This window comes from Cottoperca gobio, chromosome 6 (genome assembly GCF_900634415.1).
Source record: "Cottoperca gobio chromosome 6, fCotGob3.1, whole genome shotgun sequence".
Taxonomy (NCBI): Eukaryota; Metazoa; Chordata; class Actinopteri; order Perciformes; family Bovichtidae; genus Cottoperca; species Cottoperca gobio.
The window spans coordinates 5158508-5185277 of NC_041360.1; the positions used below are offsets into that span (position 1 = coordinate 5158508).

At 42.3% G+C, this 26770-nt stretch overlaps 1 protein-coding gene across 1 annotated transcript; it reads left to right on the top strand.

Annotated features, from left to right (window-relative positions):
- The first annotated feature begins 445 nt into the window (after positions 1-445).
- Positions 446-26453, top strand: mbtps1 (membrane-bound transcription factor peptidase, site 1). The gene is made up of 23 exons (XM_029434151.1): positions 446-621; positions 4314-4895; positions 5940-6203; positions 8550-8756; positions 8972-9082; positions 9177-9286; positions 9886-10002; positions 10417-10484; positions 11078-11180; positions 12086-12237; positions 13263-13424; positions 15409-15553; positions 16838-17026; positions 17487-17659; positions 17828-17943; positions 18078-18234; positions 20690-20814; positions 22135-22212; positions 22356-22496; positions 22589-22720; positions 22866-22992; positions 23708-23838; positions 24182-26453. The coding sequence occupies exons 2-23, from the start codon at positions 4667-4669 to the stop codon at positions 24391-24393; spliced, it is 3249 nt and encodes a 1082-aa protein (XP_029290011.1). The 5' UTR covers positions 446-621; positions 4314-4666; the 3' UTR covers positions 24394-26453.
- Positions 26454-26770: the final 317 nt, after the last annotated feature.

Sequence of the window (26770 nt, forward strand, 5' to 3'; positions counted from 1 at the left end):
TAATCAACACTCAAAATGCTTCTTCTTTTTAAAGCACTGGCAGGTGGTATACACCCCAAAAGCATATGAATTTGCTTCTGACAGTTCAAATATATTATGAATCATGTTTGGGATACACATTACTTAGTTTACTCACAGCTATGGTATGGTAATGGTAATGAAAGCAACAGCGCCCACTGCTGGCAAACCCGCGGCGTGACCGGGGAGGCTGGACTACAGCGGTATCTGGAGGCCCGGTGGGTTGCCAGATTTGATACAAAGCTTTACACTTTATGAATAAATATTTATTTGAAAAACATGAAGAAAGTTACCATGATTACGTGACTTATAGTTTCTACGAAAACATTAGGACAACAACTGCCATATTTTTCCGATGTATATTATATGAAATGTGTCGATGAGCTAACTGTGTCCGGTGGTTTAGCAGGATAAATTAAGCAAATCTGGCACTCCGTCTTCACCAGACGTCAGTGGTCTGCGGCTGTAGCGTTTACTGAGTTTGCAGCTAGCTTTTGTTCGGTGGACAATAAACTAGTTACCGAGTAGCTATCATCGTATTAATACACAGACTGTGAACAATACATACAGATAACTGTAGCACGTGAGACGTTGTTCAGCTCGGTGAGTATAATCAACACACAAACCACCAGCAGATATTACTAAGCTAGCTAGCTAACGCTATACATGTGATAGACAGATGGGTCTAAAAATCTTTCAGCATGTCTTGTTTACAAAACCTCTTTGGAAAGGCTAAGTGTGCCTTTCGCGACACTAACACGTGCGTTCACGGTTTTCAAAATGTTTTACTGTCGACATAATAATTGTGCTCCTCAGATATACTTAGCCTCAGCCTCCAGCATGTGTCTGCTGTGGCTTGCTTTGTTTATGCTGATAAAGTCGTCACTTCTGTGAGGCTACATGGCTTTGTTTTGTCATTTGGCTTAGTTAGCTAAAGAGCTAATGTGTTCAGGTTAGAGATTCAGTCTTTAGAATAAATGTTGTGTGGCACTGGAAAGCGGTAAACTGCTTTTTTAATCTCATGGCCCCATCGACGCTGAAATTGTGACCAACGTAAATCCTGGTAACACTGGATCTTTTATTCGACCCTCTAATGTAAACATAACGCATTTAAACGTGTGTGTGTTGTAGCGGGTTTGGGTTGACCAGGGATTCAACTACTAACACCACATGGAACAAATGAAGTCTGTTTTATTTGTGAAACACTGGAAGTTAGACTGTTGTGTGCCCTGCAACCCAATGGCCCTTATGAGGGTGTAGGCTAAAAAAGATTCATACATGTGTTTTATTATCAACAAAACATCTGCTGCTATTCTTCCTGCTTTGGTGTCATTGTTTTTTGGAGAAGTGGTTCCTGACACAACTGGTACAATCACACCACATTTCTTCTCAAGGTAATATCCTAAGGGTGCTACCACCCAAAGAACAGACTCCTCCTGTAGATTGCCAACACTGCTGTGGATCTTTCCCCTGATTGTGGTGGGGGTCTTTCCTAGCTACTAATCTATATTCGCCTGGAGGTTTGATGCCATTTTTGTGGCTTGGTGTTATGTTGACACAGGTAGTCCCCGTCTGTCTTTTACAGCCCTACCCTAACCAGTGGGGCTATTTTTACAGCCAGGGTCTAAACCAGTAGTTGTTAGCTGTATTGTTGTCTCACACAGGCAGGGATCCTGCCCAGAGCCGGATCTGGTGATTGAGCCCCCTCCTGTCAGACTAGAGCAGCCCAGGGCTTTTAATTACATAGTCTACTTTTCCAGCTTTTGTTTAGGCCCATATCCACACATTTTATCTACTCAATCATTAAGGTTGAGCAGTGTAGCAGTGTGGCGACACACAAAGAATGGACAAGCCTAATTATTAGAATGCAAAGAATAGAAAAAAAAGAATCGGTCAAACTGTTTGGCTGTAAAGTGTTTTTATCATCGTAATATAGTATTATAAGAAAGTGGCTGTATCTAAGAACCTACAAGGAGCACAATCAAGTTGTTATCCATGGACTGATAACAAGTTGAATATCAAAGATATGCAAAACTATGCAATGTAAAAACATAATTTCATATGGAAAACATTCAGGCAATGTTAGCGTTTATCCTCGTTTTTAAAAAATCCTGACTTCTACTATAAGGGTGATTTTTTTTTTTTTTTTTTTTTTTTTTTTTTTTCCTTCAGGTGATCTAAAAATCAGTACTGTTTGAGTATGTCCGTACCAGATTTCAAGACGTAAGACCAATCAGATTCAGAACCAATATTGATGCTAAAGTTATGAGATGGACAACTGTAGAGCTCCGTATGTTGGCTGGGATTTATTTATACAATAGTTGAATGATGTCACAGAATGAACAGAGTACCCTTTAACTTGAAAGGCTTGTTAGAATTTAGTATAAGTAATGTTTGCTAGTGTTGCAATAGTCTCCGTAGAAGAGGAGACGAGGGCATCAGCCGGAGAACCAGACAGCTTAGATTATACTCGAGTGATTCAATACTTTAAAGCAGGTTTAGATATCAGCACCACAAGTTTACATTGCGATTGAACAGAATCTGGATTTGTTTATACACTACTGTGCCATGTTAACCCATTTGTTTGGTTTTTGCACCACCTCTCTTCATAGCAATTGTACCAACTAGCGTGCCCGCCGTTAGGTAGCACACGCATATAGTACTCCAAGGGGTTGTCTACTTGTTGTCACCCTTTGATGGGAGTGTTTGATGTGTAACAGCCTGACAATAGAGGCATGCCTGCCTGCCTGGATAAAATGCACATTGTGTACTGCCTTTTTGTACACTCACCTCTGGAAGGTGTTGCACATGTGCTCTGTGCAGCAATAAAGCTCAGCAGTCAGAGAGGCAACATTGTGTAAGTCTGTTCTTTCTTGCATGAGTTTCTTCACTGGACGGTTGTTTTTGGATGTCATCCATGCAGGTGAGATCAAGTTGTATCTCCGTATGTGCTCCATCTAGTAAGAGTGTTGTTTCCCGAGGGTGGCACAAACGCTTCATGAGTGGCCTAATGAAGAAGGAATGGTTTATTCTACAGCTCTGCACCCAACACCTCCCTTCCCCTTGGCACAGCATAGGAAACACTCCTTCCTCTGAACCCTGCATGAGGGGATAGAAATGCAAACAAAGCATCTGTAAGGTTGCTTTCCTCAACCCTGGTGTTGTAGGGGGTTAGAAAATAAACATTTACATTTGTTATCTCTGCAGAGTGGATGTTTTTGCCTTTTGGTTTGTCAGTCAGCAACAAATCTCACAAACATCAAGAGATTTTCATCGAATTTCTATGGAGAGATCAACCTGAGACCAAGGAAAGCATAAGTCTAGTGTAGTTACTGGTTAAACCTGACTGACGTATCAGGACTGGTAGAGTCATATCTGTATATCTGTATTACATATAAGCCGGCAGATATGCAAGAAGAATTTGCCGCTGGCCACAGTGGCCTCTTTTCAGCTAAGGTTAGCAGAGGCTCTCTATAATACATTTGTGTTTTAACTTATCTTTATTATTTAATTACAAGTTAATTCTACTGTTGTTATTAATGTTCAAATATTGTCATTGAATATTTCCACTTTTACACAAACGTAATACACAAAAGAGAACACGGGACATCTAGCACACATACTTGCATACTTTCACATTCTGCCACACATATGCACAGAAATGCCAATTGTAGTCCTTCTTTGTCTCCTCTCAAATAAGATGAGAAAGGGTTAGCATTAATAATTGTATTGAGGGGAATTTGTGTTCAAAATATAATAGAAACGGTTGCCAGACCTTGTATAACTTTTGAGAAGAGCCTTGGACGGAAGGTGTGACATCGCCTCCTCCACCCAGCGTTTATGGGTGTAACAAATGTTTTGCCAAACATTTTTTTATTTTGAAACAAATGTTAAAGCAAATATCAGATGACTAATGTTAATTATACTTGTAAAATGTAAATATGTAAATATTGATTTTTGGGCACTGACCTCAAAACGCCCTGTCAGGCTCTAATCTGAATGTTGGCTTTCAGCCATCAGAAGTAGAGCGTTTTGCAGTCACCGCTGTGAAACAAATGGAGCATTGATTCCATATGCTGAGAGTATGTGTTTGCGGGGTCACAAAATCAATTTTGCAATTAACCTGAAGGGATAGGAATTAATTCATGCTGGTGGGTGTAGAAGCATGTTTAAAAAGGATTGAACGTAAGGTAGATGTTGTATTTTCACTACAGTCATGTACTTCCATTTAAATGCCAACAAGCCCTGTCCTGACTCCTAACTATTGTTTTATTTTTTTGCTCTTTTTCTTCTAGATAAACTCAGGAAGTCAGGACTGCAGTGGAACTCTGACTTGACTCCAGCTCCCACCCTCCTCCCATCCATCCACTGCTTTTACTGGTTGCCTCCTCCAGTTCTCAACATGGCCACAATGTTCCTACTCTGGCTGTGCCACTGACCTCCACCCTGGACTACCACCATGGAGAGAAAACGCAGAAAGAAATTTATCTAGCTGCTCAGGCCGTTTACAGTATGGACTCATTTTTTAGAGCTCTGGACCTGAAATGCTCTGTCCCAACCCCTGACCCCCAACCAGGTTTTAGCTACTAATTTTTCATCTGAAACAGCACACTTGCTGCTAGATTTTCAAAGGGCCTGGTTCAAACTCATGGTTTTTGCTACTTCACAACTCAAAATGCTCCTGCTTCCTGTGAGGGCGACCTTGCTTTTAGGGCTGCTGATGGGCTTCCTGTCTATTGTGGGCATGGAGCCAACAGGAGGAGCCAAATCAGACTCCGAACACGCCCCCAACACAGATCCCCTCGCTTCATCATCTGGCTCCAACTGCTCTGAGTTGACCCTCAAACTGGAGTATTCCACAAAGGTGGTGGAACATGGTAAGAAGAAATTGGCGGATGTTTTTAATTGTGATCCCAAGAATCAAGGGGATTCTCAAAACTCATGTACCAGAGTCAAGCTTGTTTTGTGAACTATTTAGGAGTGATGAAGGTTTTAATTTGTCTTCGCTTTGTTACAGTCTAGCTTTAAAATGTAGACCATGCATGGTGGGAATACTGGTTTACCATTTGACATATTGCTATTTCTTCAAATGAATTACTTGAGTCAGACGCTTCCTTTACGTTTAATGTGAAAGATACTTCAACCACAGCTGTTCCAACAAAGTTGCTTATAGTAGATCGTACTGGAGGAGAACGTGTTTTTAATTTTCTTTACATGCGTTAAGCAAACAAAATGACACAAGTTGATCGGTGGAACCTTAAACACAGGCCGTCTTGTACTTGTTTTTGTTGCATAGGAAATGTTTTTATTTATTCTTGCTATGTTCTAGAGACACCGCAACAATGAATGTGAGAGATCAAGATAAAATGTAACATCATAAAAATTCAAACGGACAATGTTGCAGCAATATGTGCCTTTATCTACCAGAAGAGGAAGATGTACGGGCCTAAAGACATTTCAGTTACAGCACATCACAACAGTGTAGTTGTGCTGAGTCAAGGATTCAGCACAACTTGCCATTCAGGCTCTGTCCTCATATTATTCTGACACTGACAAAAACCGGACACATTTCTTCTGTTCGGAAAGCTCAACATATGTTTTTGTTTATTCAATCAGTCCTCTGTCTCAGGGACTTAGAAACATAAAATCAAAGTAAAACACTTGATTGTTCATAATAACACACACTTTGTTAGTGATTTCTCACCATGTGAAACATCATTGATTCCAGAAGAGAGTATTATTTCCCCTCATGTGTGGCTCGATCTGTCATCAGCCTGGATGTGGGCTGACAAAGAGCTTGAACCTTCTTTAATTGGGCTGTGAGTCCAATAAAGTGCGTCTCACTCAAATACACACTGTTTAGTAGCACATCACCTGTCCTGGCTGTTCTTTAACACACTCTCCCCTCTCTGTCTCTCCAGAGTACATCATAGCTTTTACAGGATATTTCTCGGCCAAAGCTCGCAGCCTGTACATCAGCAGCGCCCTGCGGAACGCCGGGGACGCATCGCTGGAGTGGCATATCGTTCCCAGAGAAAACCCAGCCTCAGACTTCCCCAGCGACTTTGAGCTGGTCCACATCCGTCTAGCTTCGTCCAGCAACCTGCTGACCTTAGAGGACCACCCTTACATCAAGAGGGTGACGCCGCAACGCAAAGTGTTCCGCATGCTCAAATACTTTCCCTGTAAGTCTGACAACATAGTGTTATTGTGTAGGGAAAAGGATCACAGTCTAAGGTTGGCACGTCTACCCAAGAATTATAAAACAAAAAGATACAGAAAGCTGTTTGTCTGCTGCGGTCCACAGAATGTCTCTTTGTTTGTTGGGTTAGAGGATGCATTTCTCTCTCTACTGTGTTTGTGGTGTAGAAAAGGATTGTATATCTTAATGTGAAGTGCAGGCTAACATGGGGGGTGTTGATACGTGTGTGTGTGTGTGTGTGTGTTGGGGGATGGGAGCAAGGACAGAGTACGTCTGTGTCTGCTCGCCCTCGGAGGGAGTAGGTGAGTCAGTGTGGTGGGGCTTGCCTTGTCAGGGGGGTGCACGCCCTGTGCCTGGCACTGCATGAAAGACTCCAGTGTGCCCCCAGCCTGCATATACACAGCACATCATATGTTAGTCAGTTAATTTAATGTTATATTATTACTTTTTATAATTGTATTATTTCTGGCTGTGTCTCAACTAAGTTATCTTTTTCATTCAGATAATGGAAAGTTGATTTTCTCTCTACCCGTTCATACTTTCAGCCTCAAACTCTGCATCTTCCAGACTCTTGGTTGTGTTTCATCCAAGTGTTGTGCCCTTCATGACACATGGTGCAGCTTTTTCATGCCTTTCATGGATTTTCTTTTATCTCAGTTCAAGTTTCCTGCTGGTTTCAGACTTTTGTATATTGGACAGAATGTGACATCACACACACTCTGGGGTTTCAGCTGTACACATTTTCAAAGCAAAATTGACTTTAACATCAACAATTCTGTTATATAAAAATGCAATTAGAAAAGGCTACGGGAATAATGCTACGGACTGCACGATGTCACAACAAACAGTTGCCCTGGGTTAAGGTTGCTAGGTGACAGTATCACTGGTTACCCGTGTAGTAGTCAGACATTAACTTTATGTACTAAATGCTTAAAAAGAGCTTCAGCCGGAGCACTCTGGGGAAGCTAATGGAAATACTGCAGAGCAAGTCTTGCCATGTTTAGCCCAATAAGTAACCGAATACTGAAGTGTGTGTGTGTGTGTGTGTGAACGTATTCTCAACGTCTGAAATGAGCACCAGCTTTACGTTACGTGCATTGAATTGATTTAATGCAAGCCATCCTTGAATAAGATGTATAAGGCCTTAGTGTTAAGACTTATGTTTTGAGTGTCGCACTTAGTGGAGCGTATTTTAAATGGAAAAGGAAATGGAAAGCAAATGAGAGTGATGGCCTGGCGCAATCATGGGTTGGCAGGTAGACGTGGTGTATCGTCCCTGAGCCTCCTGAGAATGTAGATTGCTTTTAGATAAGACTTGATTGTAGAGTAGAGTAAGGTAATCAATTAGTAGATAAGAGAGAAAACATCACTCCTGCATTTCACTACTTTAAAGCCCTCCAGGGCTCTGCTGCTGTTTGCTAATGACCTCGTGATCATTTGTTCTGTCAAAGTGATTAAAATTGCGATGGGATTGGCTCAAATGAGGCTGGTGTGATCAGCCTCACATCACAGCTCAAAGATGGAAGGGAAAGAAAGTATGGGGGAGAAATAAGGGATCCGAGCATGATGAGCATGATTAGGTTAACAGGAAGATTGTGCTGTCTGCGGGAGGGCCTGCAGTGGCAGGCAGCAGTAACAAGGCATGTAATTATCCCCGCCATGTGCTCGGTCCTGTGAGTGTGTGTCTGTCCGCAATTTATATTGCATACTTCATCAGCCTAATACTTGTTGTACTCATTTATGACTGTATTCTGTATTCTCAATGATCTCTCGTGGTTGCGGTTATTCAACATTTTTGAAAAAGATATTTATTGACTGCTTTGTACCTTCATTGACTCCTCACTCCTCGTAACCGGCCAGTAGGAGCCGCAAGTGCTCAACATCTGCTTCAGGAGCAAAAGGCCTTTCTGGCAAACGGCTCGTCTTAAAAACAAGCCTCACGTAGTCTGCAGCCACACTTTGTCCATCCATAGAAAAGTGTGGTCTCATTTTGAACTGGAGCATCTGCAGATAAATTCTATACCTGAGATGTTATGATCCACTAAAGTCAGGCACGGCACGAGATGAACACATCTCTGTCAGGGAACCGGGAGGAACAATGAAGTCCGATTCAGCTCTTCTTTGTCTGGGAGCACTTTTCATTCTCTGCAGCCCCTCGTGAAGGCAGAAGTGTTCTTTTAGCAACTTTCTAAGCAAAAGATATTTCTGATCAATTTCTAACCCTGAGAACAAGTTAAAACTGTAACTCAACCCTGAAGTCACCTGAATACAGCATGTAGAAGAATGTTACCTTTGCTTTAACACAGATGCTTGTGTTCTGTCTCCGTAGCACCTGAACCTGCTGCACCCTGCAACGCCACCCGCGGGACGCAGTCGTGGCAGTCCTCCCGCCCTTTCCGACGGAGCAGCCTGTCACTGAGCTCGGGTTTCTGGCACGCCACTGGTCGCCACTCCAGCCGGCGTCTGCTGCGGGCCATCCCCCGCCACGTTGCCCAGATCCTGCAGGCAGACGTACTCTGGCAGATGGGACACACAGGTTAGACCTTGCATCTTTGGCTTCTCTGATAGAGGGGACTAGGACAAACATCTGCCTCAAAATGTTGTAAGATCAAACAGAAATTAGCGACTGCTCATAATAGAAGAAAGCTCATTACAAATGTAAGTTTTTTCATTTGTTCCTGCTCTTAAAGACAGTGTGCGCTTCTGGCAGTTTGTTGCTGGAGTGATTTAATGTTTCTTCTGTGTGTACAGGTTCTGGTGTGAAGGTGGCCGTGTTTGATACAGGCCTAAGTGAGAAGCACCCGCATTTTAAGAACGTAAAGGAAAGGACCAACTGGACTAATGAAAAGACTCTGGATGATGGTGAGGAGGAAAAACTCAGTAATGATGACAATAATGACTAGCAAATGGAAAAGATGGTTGGCTGATGATGAAGTTCTTGTTTCCTGTTTTACAGGTCTGGGCCACGGTACTTTTGTAGCAGGAGTGATCGCCAGTATGAGGGAGTGTCAAGGCTTTGCCCCCGACTCAGAGCTGCACATCTTCAGAGTGTTCACCAACAACCAGGTACATGCATGCCTCAAAATGTCACTGTTTCAGTCCACTCGTAGTAATATTGGTGGGGAACCCAAAAGTTTAATATTAAAAGAATATGAATGAAGAAATACATTTGCTAGAGTATATGATCTTTTCTATTTTGGTGACTTAAATCCGCAAAACCACATTTTGTCGTTTTAATTACACTAGTTTATGTATGGATAATAAACATTGTAAAACATGTGTATTTCTGAGCTTCAGGTGCTGGGCGGCAGCCATTCCTTATGCTAAGCTTATCGGTTGCTAGCTGTACAGCATGTTGAACAGGCAGACATTAGTTTCAATCTTTTCATCTAACTCTAGTTAGCAAGTAACAAACTATTATATTTCCCAAAATGTTTAACTATTCCTTTAAATAATATTGTTTTTTTTATTACTTGTACATTTCAAGATTCACTTTTGTATTAGAGTTTTGTGAATTCCAACTTCTTCGTTTTTAAATTGTTTGTTGTATTTAAAGTGTGGTTAAATGCTCCTGTGTGGCTTCATGCGCAGTAGTTATGATTCTATAATCCTTCTCCACAAGTCAATGATGTATCAAAAATATGTGTCTCTCCTTCCCTCCTCAGGTGTCGTACACCTCGTGGTTCCTCGATGCTTTTAACTACGCCATTCTAAAGAAGATTGATGTTCTCAATCTCAGCATTGGGGGGCCGGACTTCATGGACCACCCCTTTGTTGATAAGGTAAAAGACGCTAGCTCTAATGCAGAAACGGGACCGGTAACATTGTCATAAAGACACACACTCAGGAATGCTACAGTCAAATGGCGGCATTTGGCCAGCTGTGACACATTGTGTGAGGTTGACGAACCCCCCTTCCTCCCCCCTAAGTTACACCCTTTTCACAATGTGTTAATGAGCTGGAAAATAAACACGTCAAACCTGGTGAGTGGACACGTGTACGGAAACCAGTGAGCTCAGGAACATGGAGCGCCATGCTGTTAAGGTTTAAGTGTGAAAGAAGCAGTCCGAGCCTCTGAAAACCCGCACCATGTTCTCTATGTGACCCTTTTCCAGTCCCAGTCAAGAAATCAAAAGTAGTTAAGAAATGTAAAAATCCAAACATTTTACCAACCAATCTTCTTGTTTGATTGACAGGTGTGGGAGCTCACTGCCAACAAAGTGATCATGGTCTCTGCTATTGGCAACGATGGACCTCTGTATGGGTATGTTAAACTTTAACTTCCAAATAATGGCCTTTGTACTTTTGGGCAAAGTCATTAAATATGTGATCTCATACTCCTGTGCCAGTCAGGCTTTCTGTGTCTTGAAGAGTAAGAAAGCATTGAACTCAGTTCTCTCAGAAGAGGGATATCTTGAAGAAATGTTCTTACCTGCTTTAGACACACTTGTCACTCGTAGCTGCTGTTCAGCAACACAGTCTCACTTAATGTTTCACAGCATTATAATCATCATCATCATCATCATCATATCATTATGTGTTTTGTAGCCAAATCACTCCACCATGACTTTGAATAGATAATGTCCTCATTTTCAAATGTTCTCATTCTAGAAGAATTTGACCGTTTTAATTATCCAAATGACCCCCTGGCCAAGTGGATTTTATGACCCTGCTGAACATCTGCTGACTCGTGCTTCTCTGTAAAAGATCATTAAAAGTAGAAAAAAGAGGCTCTTCTTTTTCTGCACTCATGTTTTAGAGCTGAGCTGGAACTGAAGTGTGTCTTTAAGTCTTGTAAATGAATTAAAGTAAGTTTCTCTCTCTCTCTCTCTCTCTCTTTCTCTCTCTCTCTCTCAGCACCCTGAACAACCCAGCAGACCAGATGGACGTGATTGGGGTCGGAGGGATCGACTTTGAGGACAACATCGCTAGGTTTTCCTCCAGAGGCATGACCACCTGGGTGGGTTACTCTAGGAACACACAGAAGTATCGTTTATCAGATTTAGAGCAGATCTGCCTTCTGCATTATAAGCTTGTCAACCATGATGTAGGCTCCTGATCTCTCATCCATATCCCATCAGCCATCCACACACACACACACACACACACACACTCACACACTCCACATTTTATCAGCAGACATCTGCTTTGGGATCTGATTAAGACTTTCTCTGATCCAGCCTAACGCTAACCCTCTGCCAACCCGCCATGAAGAGGCCAGAAGGAACAGACAGCACTCACTCAGCTCTCCAACCTGAATACATGAAAACACTTTTCAGACTGCAGGTTCCTCTCTTTTCATTCATTATCCTCTTCTTCATACCATCTTTTCTCGCCCTCTAATTTCTAGTCATTTTTCCTATGTGCTCAATCACTTCCTTTAGTGTCTGCCTTGTGTGTGTTGGTGTTGTGTGTTAAAGTACATCTAATAGTCGGTTACATCGCATACAAATCTGGAAATACATATATACTCAGTAGAGTGCAGATCTCTGCCAGGTGTGTCTCCCTCTCCCCTCCCAGACATAGAAGAGCGGAATCTCACTCAATTGTCCCTCCTGGCTCCCCTTACAGTCAAGATGGCGGTGAAGATACCAGAAACAGGGAATGATTCATCTCGTATTGTGTCTTACTATAGTGGATCATAACATGCGCCTGGCAGAGATGATCAACGTATGAAGTCACTACTTCTTTTCAACAGTAGTGAGAGTTGCAAAGTGCCTTTAAATTGCCTTTTTGACTCGAGCGTGACTTTATCGGCACAATACACTCCAAACGGATGAACTGCAGTAAATGTTGCGTTTGGCTGCTTTTGAAGTCCCTCTGTCTTTATCTCACGATCTGTATCTGTCTCCCATCTCTGTGCAGGAGCTGCCAGGGGGCTATGGCCGGATGAAGCCCGACATCGTCACCTACGGTTCGGGGGTTCGGGGATCAGGGATGAAGGAGGGGTGTCGCTCCCTGTCAGGCACCAGCGTGGCCTCTCCCGTGGTGGCTGGTGCGGTTACACTCCTGGCCAGGTCAGTATCATAAACCAGACTTTGTTGTTTCAGTGAATGCAGTTTGATCTTTTAATGCTCGCTAGAAAGGCAAGAATCTTAAATCGTTTTTTTAAGGTCGTGTTGTTCAATTGTGAGTTTGAGTATTCTAACATCAGGTTAGTTGTTAAGTTGCAGCTGTGAGTTGTTGTTGTTGTTGGCAATCCAGGCTTCTTACCACTAAGTTGTGATGATTTATCTTACTGATGTTGCTGATCTTATAAATGGTCCTCTAGTGCCATCATTAGGGCAAAAATCTAAATATTTGACCAGAACATTTCTTTTTTAACACTTTGGTTTGTGACTAAATCCTGGAAAATCTAATTCCCATCAGCCTCAGCTGTACTTTTGTGCTAATAAGCAAATGGTGTCGTGCTAACACTAAGATGGTGAGCATGTTAAACCTTATACCTGCTAAACATCTGCATTTTAGATTGCATTTAGGATTTTAGACGGTACAAGAAAAACACTTGAACTCTGGCAATCTAGTGTTAATAAAAACATGTCTCTTATAGCGTGGAGAGTCACTGGATACTGCTGAGTAGTTTTAGATGAAGTTTCTGAGGGTGTGGTGGCTGAAGTGGTAACACTCCAAGTGGGGGTGCTGTTACAGCTGACTCGCAGAGGAGTTTGACATCAGAGGACACATGTAGGTTTTTGTGCTGTAGTGATCTCTTGTACTGTAATCCTGAACATGAGCAGGCCAGGCAGTGAGATGTGTCCCAGAGGAAGGAGGCGTGTCACTGATTTAATGTCGGGTATTATTCTCAGTCTGTCAATATCCTGCCTTTACAAGGTGAAAGCCCTCTTGTTACATAGCTGTAACTGAGCTGATTTAGTGAGCTCATTTTGCAGGCTTAAACATCATACCACCACCCACTTCTCCCAGGAGCGTGACGCACAAATACCAGCCCATCCCTCTTATTTCTTCCAGCACTCTTCTGAATTCAAAGCTGTGGAATCTGACACCAGCAAACTAACCCAGCCTGTCCTCCTCTGTCCTCCAGCACCGTCCAGAACAGGGACTTGGTGAACCCAGCCTCCATGAAGCAGGCTCTGATTGCCTCGGCCCGCAGGCTGCCGGGGGTCAACATGTTTGAGCAGGGCCACGGGAAACTAGACCTGATCAGAGCCTACCAGATCCTCAACAGTTACAAACCTCAGGCCAGGTAAGATGCCTCAGTGCACACAGATCCTAAATGAGCACCGATGGCACACGAGTTCATGGATTCAGAAACATCACACACACACACACACACACACACACACACACACACACACACACACACACACACACACACACACACAGACAGGCAAAGTCTGTTGCTCAGCTACATGGATCTAACAGTGTTCATACATGTTGTCCTGTGCATGTCGGTAGATGCACAACAACCGATTGATCGGCCACAGGTCGAAACCGCCCGGTTGTCAGCTGATCGGCCATGGCCGGCTGAACATGGTTTTTACGTCATTCACTTGGCGGCAAAGACGGTAACCGACTGTTGTCACAGCCACACACACACACACACACACACACACACACACGCAGTGTTTGGATTTTATTGCTAAAATAACGACTAGCAATAAATGTAGCGACCTTCAGACCATCAGTGAGTACTCGCAGTGACCGGCTCTTCTGCGGACAGCGTGGGGTCTCGCCTCCGGAGTATAACACCACACACACCTTTACATTATTATAAATACTGATTCATAAATGGTTTTGTGTAAATACATGAATAAATAAATACATGGTTTAGGAAGATATTAAATGGGCTAGTTGACTATAATAGGCTGACATACAAGTAACTGTATGGAATAATATTTTACAAAACGTTACAAAATGTTTTTGTATTCTGTCAATTATAGTTCTTATAAATAAATACAATTAGAATTGGCTGGTCAGAAACATTGTAAATTGGCCATGAGAATTGCAACCGGTGCATCTGGTCACATAACACTGAGTGAGATGACGGCTGTGCTGCCACAGTGTTCTCTCCTGGGAGGAGGATCCACTCAAGATCCATCAGATACTCGCCGCCTATAGGCTCGCAATGTGGCTCTGAAAGGTTTGCAGCAGGCTCTTTCCGTAAGGACAGCAGTTATAGTCGGTTTTGAATCACAAAAGTTCCAATGGCAAGTCCCAGAGACGCTGTAAGAATAAACACCGTTGGAGAACCGGATGATCCGACAGGAGTGTGAGAGGTTTATATGGACAGTTTAAGTTCCTCTTAAATCTTTGCCAATAATCATAGAACCAACACATCGATCTGTTCTTAAAGAAATATGACCTGTCTGTGGCCTTCAACTGTAATATGATTGAAGATTTGTTTGTCTTGCACACAACCCATCCTGCAAAGTCCTAATAATTAAGGTTTTCAGACCATTTATTGTCCAAAACAAAGATGAGAACATTAACTGTATAATACTCGGTAAGTTCAGCGTTATTAGTATATAGTCCATCTTTTGCCTTCTATTCCAGGCTTTCAAGACAAAGTTGGCAAACCATTCCAATGTTTGATCATCTGTACAGCAGAACATTTCAGGATGTGTCAAACTATTTCATGCAACATTTGCGAACTTAAACAATTCTAGTTTGTACAATACAAAAAAGAAACGTCCCACAGTCACTCAGACTTTCTGTTTTCCTCCTGAGGATTCAGTGGTCAGAGCTAAAGACTACCAGCTCAACTGTGCGACTACGGATCTTTAGTAGATGAGACCCTGATTCAAGGCCATAGTTTGTATTTAATAAACATGGATGTCCTTAATTTAGGCTTTGACCAGATATTTTCAAAGTTTTCTTTAAAACCTACATATTTCTATTTACATTTACATATTTATAGTATGATTGATCAATACCGCGCTGCTGCTGTTTTTTAGGTGCTTTCTTTTTTAACTAACACATTTGAAAGGTATGGAATTTTATCAAAATGTTTTTGCATTCTTTAGTTTCTATCGTGAAGTACTGACCGGGACAGGGTGACCGTCAAAACACATTGGTGCACAATGATGCTATAAGAATAATTTTGTCTACAGTTTTTACCCACAATTGTTTTCCGTCCTCTTGTGTAACCTTGTTTCTGCATGTCTGGTGGTTTGTCTGACAGGAAGCACATAACATACAGTATTCTTTCCGTCCTTGTCTCCTGCCAGTCTTTCTCCCAGCTACATCGACCTGACAGAGTGTCCGTACATGTGGCCTTACTGCTCCCAGCCCATCTACTATGGAGGAATGCCCACCATCGTCAATGTGACCATTCTCAACGGCATGGGTGTCACGGGCAGGATTGTGGACAAGGTGCACACACAAAACTACACAAATCCTTAGAAATCTTTTTTTAGTTCAGCCTCGTGCTCTGAGGCCGTGGACCAGTACCGGGCCGTGGATCATTTGTGTTGATAATATACACTACATTAGTCTGCAGGGCATTTTATTTTGAAAAATGACCACTTCCATCCTTCCAAGCTCTTTCCTATTGGTGAAGAGTTGATCCTGCGTGCTGCTAAAGACATTTGCCGTGAACCTTTAGGAGAGGCTGCAGTTAACAAGGTAGTGCAGGTTCCTCTGTCGGCACCATCACTAGGTGAATTGATGAAATAGCAGAAGACATTGAGGCACAACTGTTAGAGGATTAATGAGGCACCGTGTTACGCAATCCATGTGGACGAGTCCACCGATGTTGACAACAAGGTCATAATGCTTATTATGCATGATGCACCGCCCGAGCCGTAGAAAAATTGTCTTGCATGAAACCAATCCGTGGTGGAACAAGGTCAGGGAACCGCTACTAGATATTTGTCACAACTGCCATAAAATGATATATTAATATTAATTTCCACTTTCACTTAGTTACATTTTTTGACCAACTTCAGTCCTTAATCATAACTACCAAATATTTATTCATTTTCAGAATTGTAACTGTTGTTGTTTAGAAGGAAAGAAAACACAAATATTTGAAGTATAGTAAATGTTAGAGGGAAGTTTTACAGTCTGGGATATGTCAATAAATATCAAAAACATATTTTTGCTATTTATTGACATATCCCAGATGCGTTGCATCAAACGTTGCAATGCTCCGTAACCCCAGTGGAGAATATAACATGTATTTGCCCCATAGGGCAAAAATTAGAAAATGGATTAATCTTGTGGAAAATGGTAAACGCCAGGGAGCAGATTGAAAGCCTGATATAATATAATGCATGATTTCATGCTTTAATGGGGGTTCAATGGGGACAGTTTGTCCTGAAGGGTCTGAGTGTCTGTTTGGATACACAGTTTATTATAGACGTATTATAAGAGCTAAGGTTAAACTTCTAAAATTCGAAGCAAGGAAAAAAAAAGACTATTCCCCAAATCGTTTTCCATTTGCATTAACACAGACATAATTGTTTTTAAATTGCCCCGAGTGAGGCATAAGGGTTAAATTCTATTCTGCAAACACACAATTAACTGAATATTACTTCAAGTTCTGAGGACAAGTGAAGGACGAGTTCCATCCTTGACTGACCTGATTAGCATGATGATCAGTTGTTGCACACATCCTCCCTGTAAGTCTTCTAAAGCTCTCTCTCTCCTGCTCAGCCCATCTGGCAGCCCTACCTCCCTCAGAACGGCGACCACATCGATGTGGCCGTCTCTTATTCACCTGTGCTCTGGCCGTGGGCCGGCTACCTGGCCGTGTCCATCTCCGTGGCCAAGAAAGCGGCATCGTGGGAGGGGATCGCCCAAGGTCATGTGATGGTCACAGTGGCGTCGCCTGCAGAGAATGATGTGAGTTACTGCAGCTACACCTGAGCTCGGTCTTGTACGCCGATGAGCAAATTTGACTGCAAAAGACTACCAAAATCTTCTTCTTTATATCTTTTTTCTTTTCTGGCATTAATACTGAAGGTTTGTGTTCAATCTCAGCATTACCACTTTATCCCCAAAATCCTCCATGTTTTTCCCTTTATCCTGGCTCTAATACTTTTTGTAGATGTGTGTACTATAGAGTCAGCTTATTGCTAAATGTACTCAAGATCAGCATATCAGCAATCTCTAAGTGTATTTCAATGTTTATTTTTCTCTTAAACACAAATCTGTGTGAAATAATAAAAAAAAAAATCATTTAAGTTTCAGGTTTTTTTTAATTAGTTGAGCGACTCCACCTGACTGTGTGTGTGTGTGTGTGTGTGTGTGTAATTAAATACCCCTCTTCACTTATATCTTCTTGACCTTTCACCCCTTGCAGTCTGAGGCGGGCGGTGAGATGACCTCCACAGTCAAACTGCCCATCAAGGTGAAGATCGTGCCAACTCCCCCGCGCAGTAAGAGGGTTCTGTGGGATCAGTACCACAACCTGCGCTACCCGCCCGGCTACTTTCCCCGAGACAACCTCCGCATGAAAAACGACCCACTAGACTGGTGCGTGTGTGTAGACGTGTACTTGATGTCTATACATCTTTTTTTTTTTTTCTTGTGCCACATCTGTGGTTTACATTATTTGTAATGTTTGTTGTTAATTCTCTGAACACATTTCATGTTCTGACCTTAATAAACTGAAATGTGAATCGTTACTGATCATGTTTCCAGGAATGGAGACCACATCCACACTAACTTCAGGGACATGTACCAGCACCTGAGGAGTATGGGATACTTTGTCGAGGTGCTCGGCGCACCCATCACCTGCTTTGATGCCAGCCAGTACGGTAAGAGCACAGAGATGGAAACAGAATTAGAAGATTTTAAAAGCTCCAGGCACGTCTTTTCTCGGAGTGCTATTTGCTTATGGCTTCGCAAAAGATAGCGAACTAATGGGTTGTTCTCTCTTGTGTGTCTGCAGGCACTTTGATGCTGGTGGACAGCGAGGAGGAGTATTTCCCCGAAGAGATCACCAAGCTGAGGAGAGACATCGACAACGGCCTGTCGCTCATCGTCTTCAGTGACTGGTACAACACCTCGGTCATGAGGAAGGTCAAGTTCTATGACGAAAACACCCGGTATGCAACCGCCACTACACTACTGCTTATTATTGATATCATGGCATCAACACTGGCTAATGTTAAACGCCATTAAAACCACATTTGTTTTAAGTCTTACTTTGAGAAAAGGATTTTTTTGTGTTATGAGAGAGTGTCTGAGTTTTGCACTTCTCTCTGGTGTGGAGGGTGGAGGGTGGAGGGTGGAGGGTGTGGAGGGTGGAGTGGACTCGATGGTAAATAGATGACACATACTTTATTGCAACAATTTATCAATATATTGTACCAAAGTCTGAAGTCGAGGTGTTGTTTGCTCATGTTGCCAGTACTGTCAATACAAGCTATCAAAGCACACCCACACACAGCAGCTTACTGAGTGTCTAACTGTTAATAACTCAGTGACACAAATATTTATTGTTTCAGAGAAATACTTCAGATTTCAAACCAAGTTGTCTGAGGCTTTAATCAAAGTCAACATATGCAACTTGAAAATTCTTGATCACCACTGCTGACTGTATGAAAACAGCATCTTATTTAGTAAGAAGCTCCATCAGTAAACAACTTGCCGCTAACACCTGACACAAAATTAAGCAATTAGCCTCGAGAAGCCGTCATTTACAGGAAGTTTACAGCCGCTCAGGGCGTTGGTAGCAGCTCTTGCTGGATCCTTTAATCGGCAACCAAACAGAAGAATGTCAACACTTCATCAATTGACCACGGCGTAGTTTTGCGGGCTGTGATTTTTATTTTATTCTGAGTTGAGTGAATAGCACTATTGATGGCAGCTTTGATATTTAAAAATGACGGGTTTGTGCAGGATGTCCCGTGTCGTGCTAGTGACGATTCTCTCTGACCAATCAGTTATCTGCTCAGCTCGCTTGGAACCTCGACAGAGTTCTTTTCAAAGAGCACCAGGTGCTATCCACAACTGTTGATGTTAAACCAAAACGGAGCGAGTGGAGCCGTACCACACTGTGGAGACTTGTCACCATTTTTCATTCAACAAGCTGATTAAGAATACAAGTTTCTATAAATGGCTGAATTAATAAACTCATGCGGTGACAGTGCCTTATGTTTTCAAAAAATAGAGAGAAGAATAACTTCACATCACTGCAGATCATGTTGAAGAAGTATAAAACCATTCTCGCTCTGATCAAAATCAGAAAACTAAATTCTAGCCTCTGCATTACTTACTTGTGTTTAACAGGAGTTTTCTGAGCTGTGTTGTTGTGCACCGGTGCTTTAAAGTCCTCTCTGACTGTGACTGATCTTATGTTTGGAAGCTCCCTGTATCTATTTCTTTAAAATGATCTATGTGTCCTCTTCCTCCATTATGAGACAGTTCAATGATTAAAAAGCTATTGCCTCCGAAGCTCCGGCTTTCTGCAGCAGCTTTATCACGTTCTAATGATGGCAAGATAAACTACGTTGTGTCAGTTAACAGCCTGCTGTCTCACAGTTTCTGTCCGACTCCCTCGCTGCAGTGTTGGACTCTATTTATGCCTCCTCGCTTTGTAATAGATGTAATATATCACGACTTTTCAGATTCCGAGCTCCTCACGCAGAGCTAAAAATGACTGCTCGTATCCCACCCAAGCTGTTGCACAGTATCCGCAGGATTAAAGTCTTAAATACAGTCAAATATAGTCTTTATGGCTTCAAAATATTATGCCGAGTAATTCAGTTTTAATTGAATGGCGATGGTTCATCTCTGGTTTGTTCATTCAATGCTGCCTTTTCTGGACCAACAACCCTGATGTGGGAAGAAATAACTTAACGTGGAACTCTTTCCTCTTAAGTTTCTGCTTTATCTTTTATAAACTGCAGATATTTTTCGCCAGGTTGTGTGGGATTTTATTTTTGATGTATTCCTGTGAAGTTTACTTTGTTTTCATGTGACCCCTTATTTTCACTGGAGGAATACTTCACCCCCAACATGAGCATTCCTGTATGAATCACTGTTAACTTGAATTCTTAGAAGAACTTTGTTTGCTCGCCTCCACAGTGAAAAGTCTCCATGAATGAAAGTAAAACGGGGGGGCCGTGTTTAACAACAGCACAACTATATGAAAACATCCGTTTACAAACTCGTGCAGTATAGGTCTCCTTTATTGTATGTAACACGTGTGCATAAAATGCTACTGGTCTACTTTTAGAATATATGCATGTGTTGAAGTAGTGAACAGACAGACTGGATAACAGAGACTTGGATTATACGCCATGAGTTGTATACAAAGGTTTTGATATAGTTTTGCTGTTCTTAAACACGGCCCCCGTTTACTTTAATTCATCCAGACTTCTTTTTTTGCTTTATTTTTGAGGCGTAAAGTATTTACTTTAATCAATCATCTGTTTGTGGCAGATGTCAAACTGCTTATTTATATTAGTGGATGACGTCTGGATTATTTATGTAGATGTATATTTGTGTTGCTGCCTAATATGAAGAGATGTTTTCTCTTCTTGATGTAACCTGCAGGCAGTGGTGGATGCCGGACACAGGGGGTGCTAACGTACCAGCTCTGAACGACCTGATCTCAGTGTGGGGGATGGCTTTCAGTGACGGGCTGTACGAGGGAGACTTCACCTTGGCTGATCATGACAGTAAGACACACATACACACACGCACGCACACTTGCTTCATTTGCGTAAACAAAACTCAAGTGCTACAGAGTAAAAACGATGAGCAAAATATACATTTAAAAAACTAAAATAAAAACATTTGATAGACAAGACAACACTTTAAAATGGTTAAAGTCTAGCAAAATGCTCTGTTAGAAAGATGTGTTTTTAGGCCTGTTTTAAAAGCATCCACAGTCTGTGGCGTCCTCAGATGTTCAGGGAGAGCATTCCACAGTCTGGGAGCGGCAGAGCAGAAGGCGCGATCTCCCATGGTTTTGAGCTTGGTCCTGGGGGGAAGGAGGAGGTTAGCCTTTACAGAACGGAGGTTTCTTATGGAGGTTTGTGGGGTGAGCAGTTCTCTGAGGTAGGATGGAGCATTTCCATGAATACACTGATGGGTGTAAAGGGAGATTTTATAATCAATCCTGAGTGAGACCGGGAGCCAGTGCAGTGATTTGAGTAAGGGTGTGATGTGTTCGTACTTTCACACTCTCATCAGGATCCTAGCAGCGCTGTTCTGGATGTATTGCAGCTTCTGGATGTTTTTGCTAGGAATCCCGATGAGAAGTGCGTTACAGTAGTCAAGTCTGTCAGATGCTGAAAAGCTTGTCCATGCATTTGTCTCCTCCAGAGAGTGTGGGCGGAGTTTGGCAATATTTTTGAGGTGGTAGAAGGAGTTCTTGCATGTTTGTCTGATGTGGGCCTCAAAGGTCAGGTGAGGATCCATTTAACACCCAGATTGAATGTTGATGAGAGTGGAATGTTCTGACCGGAGAAGGTGATGCAGGTTATGGAGGAGGACTGGACCTGATGTGGGGTGCCAACTAGAAGTAATAATAATAATAATAATAATAATAATAATAATAATAATAATAATAATAATAATAATAATAATAATAATAATAATGAGTCAATAAATCTTGACTTTTGAACTTTATAATGTTCTGGAGTTATTGGAAATGTTTGTATGACACAAGTTGGAAACAATTGTACGCAGCCACCACTCTTAATTCTACAAATAGTATCAAACTAATAATATTCTTAATTAATAACATTCTAATCTTTATCTGCGACTGTTCGTTGTGTTTAAACCTGGTATTTGTGCACAGACATGCAAAGAAGATTATAAGAAAGCTGAAAAGCTTTCAAATGTTGAATTGGAACATTAAGAATGAAGCTTCCAACTATTCAGTGCAGTCCTGCTCTGGTCACCTTTTTAGAATAGTTTTATTCAGTGTTTTAGAAAATGAAGATATTTCCTTTCTCTCTCGCTCTCGCTCTCGCTCTCTCTCTCTCTCTCAGTGTACTATGCCTCAGGCTGCAGCATCGCCCGTTTCCCAGAAGATGGAATAGTGATTGCCAAGAATCTAAAGGACCAAGGTACCAGCCCCCCTCCCAAAGTATTGAACCCAGCTTAGTGTAGCAGAGTGCTGGCCAGCAGCCATGCAGGCTGACGGGCAACTGTTCTAATCTGTGTGCCTTAAATTGAGATATACCACCACAGAGTGTTGTTCTTTTCACAGGTCTGGAAGTGTTAAAGCAGGAGACTGCAGTGGTGGAGGGAGTTCCCATCCTCGGACTATACCAAACACCGTCAGACGGGGGAGGTCGCATCGCTCTGTACGGTGATTCTAACTGTATAGACGACAGCCACAGACAGAAAGGTGACCTCTCGTTAGTCTGCTGATGTGTGTATGCTTTTCTCACTTTGTACTTCCAACCGATAGACTAATATTTGTTGCGTCTGATCTCTCAGACTGTTTCTGGCTGCTCGACGCTCTCCTTCAGTACACCTCTTACAGTATGACCCCTCCCAGCCTCAGCCACTCCCACAGCAGGGTAGCACCACCCACAGGCACCGAGCGCCCACTGCCACAGAGACTGGAAGGTGAGGAAGGAAATGACACAATACAGTGGATGACATGTTAATGGGTTTTTTAAAGCATCTGAAACATTGAGTAATTGTTCTGTCCTTGTTGTGTTTAATGCTTTGTCATTATTATAATTCACATATATTCTTTCCATTCTTCTAGGCAACCATCTTTATCGCTACTCCAAAGTTCTCGAGCCTCACTTTGGAGACCCTAAGCCCCGCCCACTACCAGCCTGCCCCCACCTGTCTTGGTCGAAGCCACAGCCACTCAATGAGACGGCCCCCAGGTCGGTCTGATGAAGCAGTGACCAGTTAATAGTTTATAAACGTCTGTAATGCGCAACGTGCTCGTTTCATTTTGTGTACGCTCAATGACCGCTCAGGTTTGCGGTGATTCACAATTTTTGAAAGACCTATTGTATTTGCTGTTTTACACCGTCATTGACTGCTGACTCCTCTTAACCGGCCGGGGATCAACAACTGCTTCAGCAAAAGGCGTTTCCAGCATTGGCTAGGTTAAAAACAAGCCTTACCTAGTCTGTAGCCACATTCTGGACTCATTTAGAACTGGAGCATCTGCAGATAAATTCCATCCCGGAGATGTCAATCTTCACTGTAAAGGAGCCGGGAGGGACAATGGAGTCAGATTCAACTCCTATTTGTCTGGGAGGGGAGATACATTTCTCAACATGTCTGAAAGAGATTATATTGAGTTATCTTGTTAGTGCACTCTCCCATAGTCAACATTTACTCTTCCTTCAGTCACTGCACTACAGACGCATGTCTCCCAGTAGGTGGGCAACGCTTCAGTGGCAAAATACTTTGAATCAGTCTTGGGGTTCAAACATGGAATTTGGTTTTTCTGTCTATTTTCCAGCCTGTCGACCAAGTATTTCAATCTCATGAAGTAAAGCTTCAGTTTTGTGACTGACTCCACACATTACACTGTATACATTTAGAATCTGTCTCACCCTCTCTCTGTGTTTCTCTCCCTGCTCTCAGTAACCTGTGGAAGCACCAGAAGCTTCTCTCAGTGGATCTGGACAAAGTGGCTCTACCCAACGTGAAGGCTTACCGTCCCCAGGTCAGACCTCTGTCTCCTGGGGAGAGTGGGGCCTGGGACATCCCGGGAGGTAACTCACGGTTCAAAGTTATTACTTTAAGCAATCTGATTTGGGATTAGGTCTAGAGCCGCTTTTCCTTCTGTTTAGGAGTTTTGAGCACAGCAGTGCGCTACATTGTTTTCAAAGTGTACACTATACATGGAATAGTTTTCACCGCTTTACCTTGCTGTCAGACAGCCCTTTCCCACGGGAACCTGAAGCTGTTATCTCTGCTCTCTCCAAAGCCACCAGACTCCCTTGACAAAAACAGTCATTTTAGCTCTCAGAACTCGGGCGTTAATCTCCTCGATCCGTTAGTTAGTTTGTTATTGATAATAAAAGTGGTTACTGACCTGTGACCTTATCCCCTCAGGGATAATGCCCGGTCGCTACAATCAAGAAGTGGGCCAGACCATTCCCGTGTTCGCATTCCTGGGAGCGATGGTCGTCCTGTCCTTTTTCGTGGTCCAGCTCACAAAGGCCAAGAGCAAACCTAAGCGCAGGAAACCCCGCATCAAACGGCCCACGTACCTCCAGCAGCAGCAGCAGACGGCAACGACGACTGGGAAAAACCCTACAGTTTGACTGGATCTGCCACTCTGAACTGCTGCTGGGAGGCTGGATTCACCTCCACAGCTGAGACACTGTTAAACAGACAACTTGTGTTGAGTAGCAACATTGGAGGTGTGGAAGTACACGGAGTCTAATGAACCCTCGACTCTGAAACTGGAGCCTGCCGGACATGAACGTACTGCAACTCCAGACGTCTCTTGGATTTATGTGCCTCTTGTCTGTTCAAGGCTGTCCGTGGGTGTTTGTGTGTGTGTGTGTTTGTGGACTAATGAAAAGTATTAGATGTAAAACACAGTACACACCTGGTCCTAAAAATGCCTGTTTGAGACAGACATGTTGTCTACATTTCCCTCTCTCCTTTGACCAAACTGTTTCTTTATGAATGAAATGTGTCCGACTTTTATATTTATTGAATTGTTCGTACCCTAACACACATACTCAGAAGTACAAGAGATTTCACACAAACGCATATACATACTGTGTGCACTTTCCGATTAAAGCAGTTGGCATACACGCGGACAGAAACAACCTCACACACACACATACAGTTATGCAGACATTGCCAACATGAGGATCATTGAATCACCAAGTTGTCTTCTCTCTTGTCTCCATCCACCATTTTGTAAGTCCCGCCCACATCTGTTTCAAATCATCATCTTTTCATTGTTTTTATATTTTCTATAATGAGCGAACTCTGGCCAGGCATTCTGTTGATATCCTCCTTCATGATAGCATCGACAGACTTGTTCAAATATATCATCAATTAAAAAGCATAATCAAAGTGAGCTGCTTGGTTATTGATTTGAGTTTGTAAATGCATTAATTCTGGAGTTGCTTGAAGTCATCTAATAGCAATTTAAGATGCAAAAGATTCAGCACTTCAGACATGATCATTTATTCAGACATACACTGCCGTTCAAAAGTTTGGATTCAGTGGTTATATTGTTTTTATTCTTTCCTTTTAATAATGGCTGTTTTTACAGAAATGAAAGCATAATTCTCACACCAAATGTATAATAACATTTGAAGTAGTTTTGGCCCCAAAAGAAGAATTAAATGAGTAAAACCTGCGTTATTATTTGGGCCGTCTGCAGTGTACTCAGTGGTTAGCTTAAAGAGGTTTAAACTGATTGGTCAGTGCATTGAATCTTAGTTATATGAATGTTTCTCTTAAGTTTTAAAGGGACCGTTCACAAAATCAAGATGACATATTTTTCCTCTTGTCTGTAGTGCTATTCATCGATCTCGACTGTTATGGCGTGAGTTGCAGAGTGTTATCGGCTGTAGAGGTTCATGATTGCTGTTGAGTGTTTCAAATGTATTTTAGATCTTTGGCTCAACTGTCCTTTTAACAATACTTCTGCTGAAGCAACATGTTCCCTGTTAATTCCAGCTTGTCGGAGGCATTATTGTGCACTTGACACTGAAACAGGAACTTGTTCTTTTTCAATCTGCACACATTTTGATTCTCAGCTTCCAATTGATTTGACCAATGACTGCTGATTTCTTCTGTTCGTATTGAACTGTGGCTCAAAGGTATTTTTGTCTCTTTTTTTTTGCCCTCTTAGTGGTCGGTGTGGTTGAACCAGAGTTTGGTTCTCATGTACAAAGCATGAAAGACCATTCAAACATAGAGTAGTCCTCTCAGCCATCTGACTACCCAATCAATCAAGCTGCTGTGGCAGGAGGGTACACACATTTGAACGGCGTTTATACGTCTAAATGTTCCCTAAAGGGCTTTTTTACCGGACGTGATGGGACCATTATAGGAAGGGTACTCGCACACAATGTGACCGTTGTTGAACCAGAGGTACACAGCGGGAACTCGTAGGTGAGTTTAATATCAAGTATTTTCTTTTGTCTATTGTATTCTACTGTGACGCTGCACTCATATTAAAGTGAATACAAGTGATCGTATCTAACATGTGCTTCTGCAGCCTTTACATTAACGTGAAGGCATTCCATTCACACTTGTGCCATGTTGAAAGTGAAGTGCAAAAATGTACTGGGTCCAACCTAATGTATGTCAGTAAGTATATTTTTGTTCAATAAAACACTTTTCAGGTATCGACTCCCGGTCTAGGTGCAGCTGTTTTGCTTTTGTTCATAAAAAGTAGCTCAACTGTGCGTTCTCTTCTCTTCTTCTGGCAACAGTTTCTTGTTTTTCCGCCCTGTAGATAAAGTGGAAATTCATGTCTTGTATTAATCATTACAGAGAGTTAAGTCAATACCCTGTGATCATCAACACATCTCCCACCACCAAAAGGTAGAACACCGATGATCTCAGTGGTTATATCATGAGGAGACCATATCTGGAGCTATTTCTGTCTAAGTTGTACCGGGCAAAGAATGTGATGATCGAAGCAGAATCATTTAGAAGATAAGGATT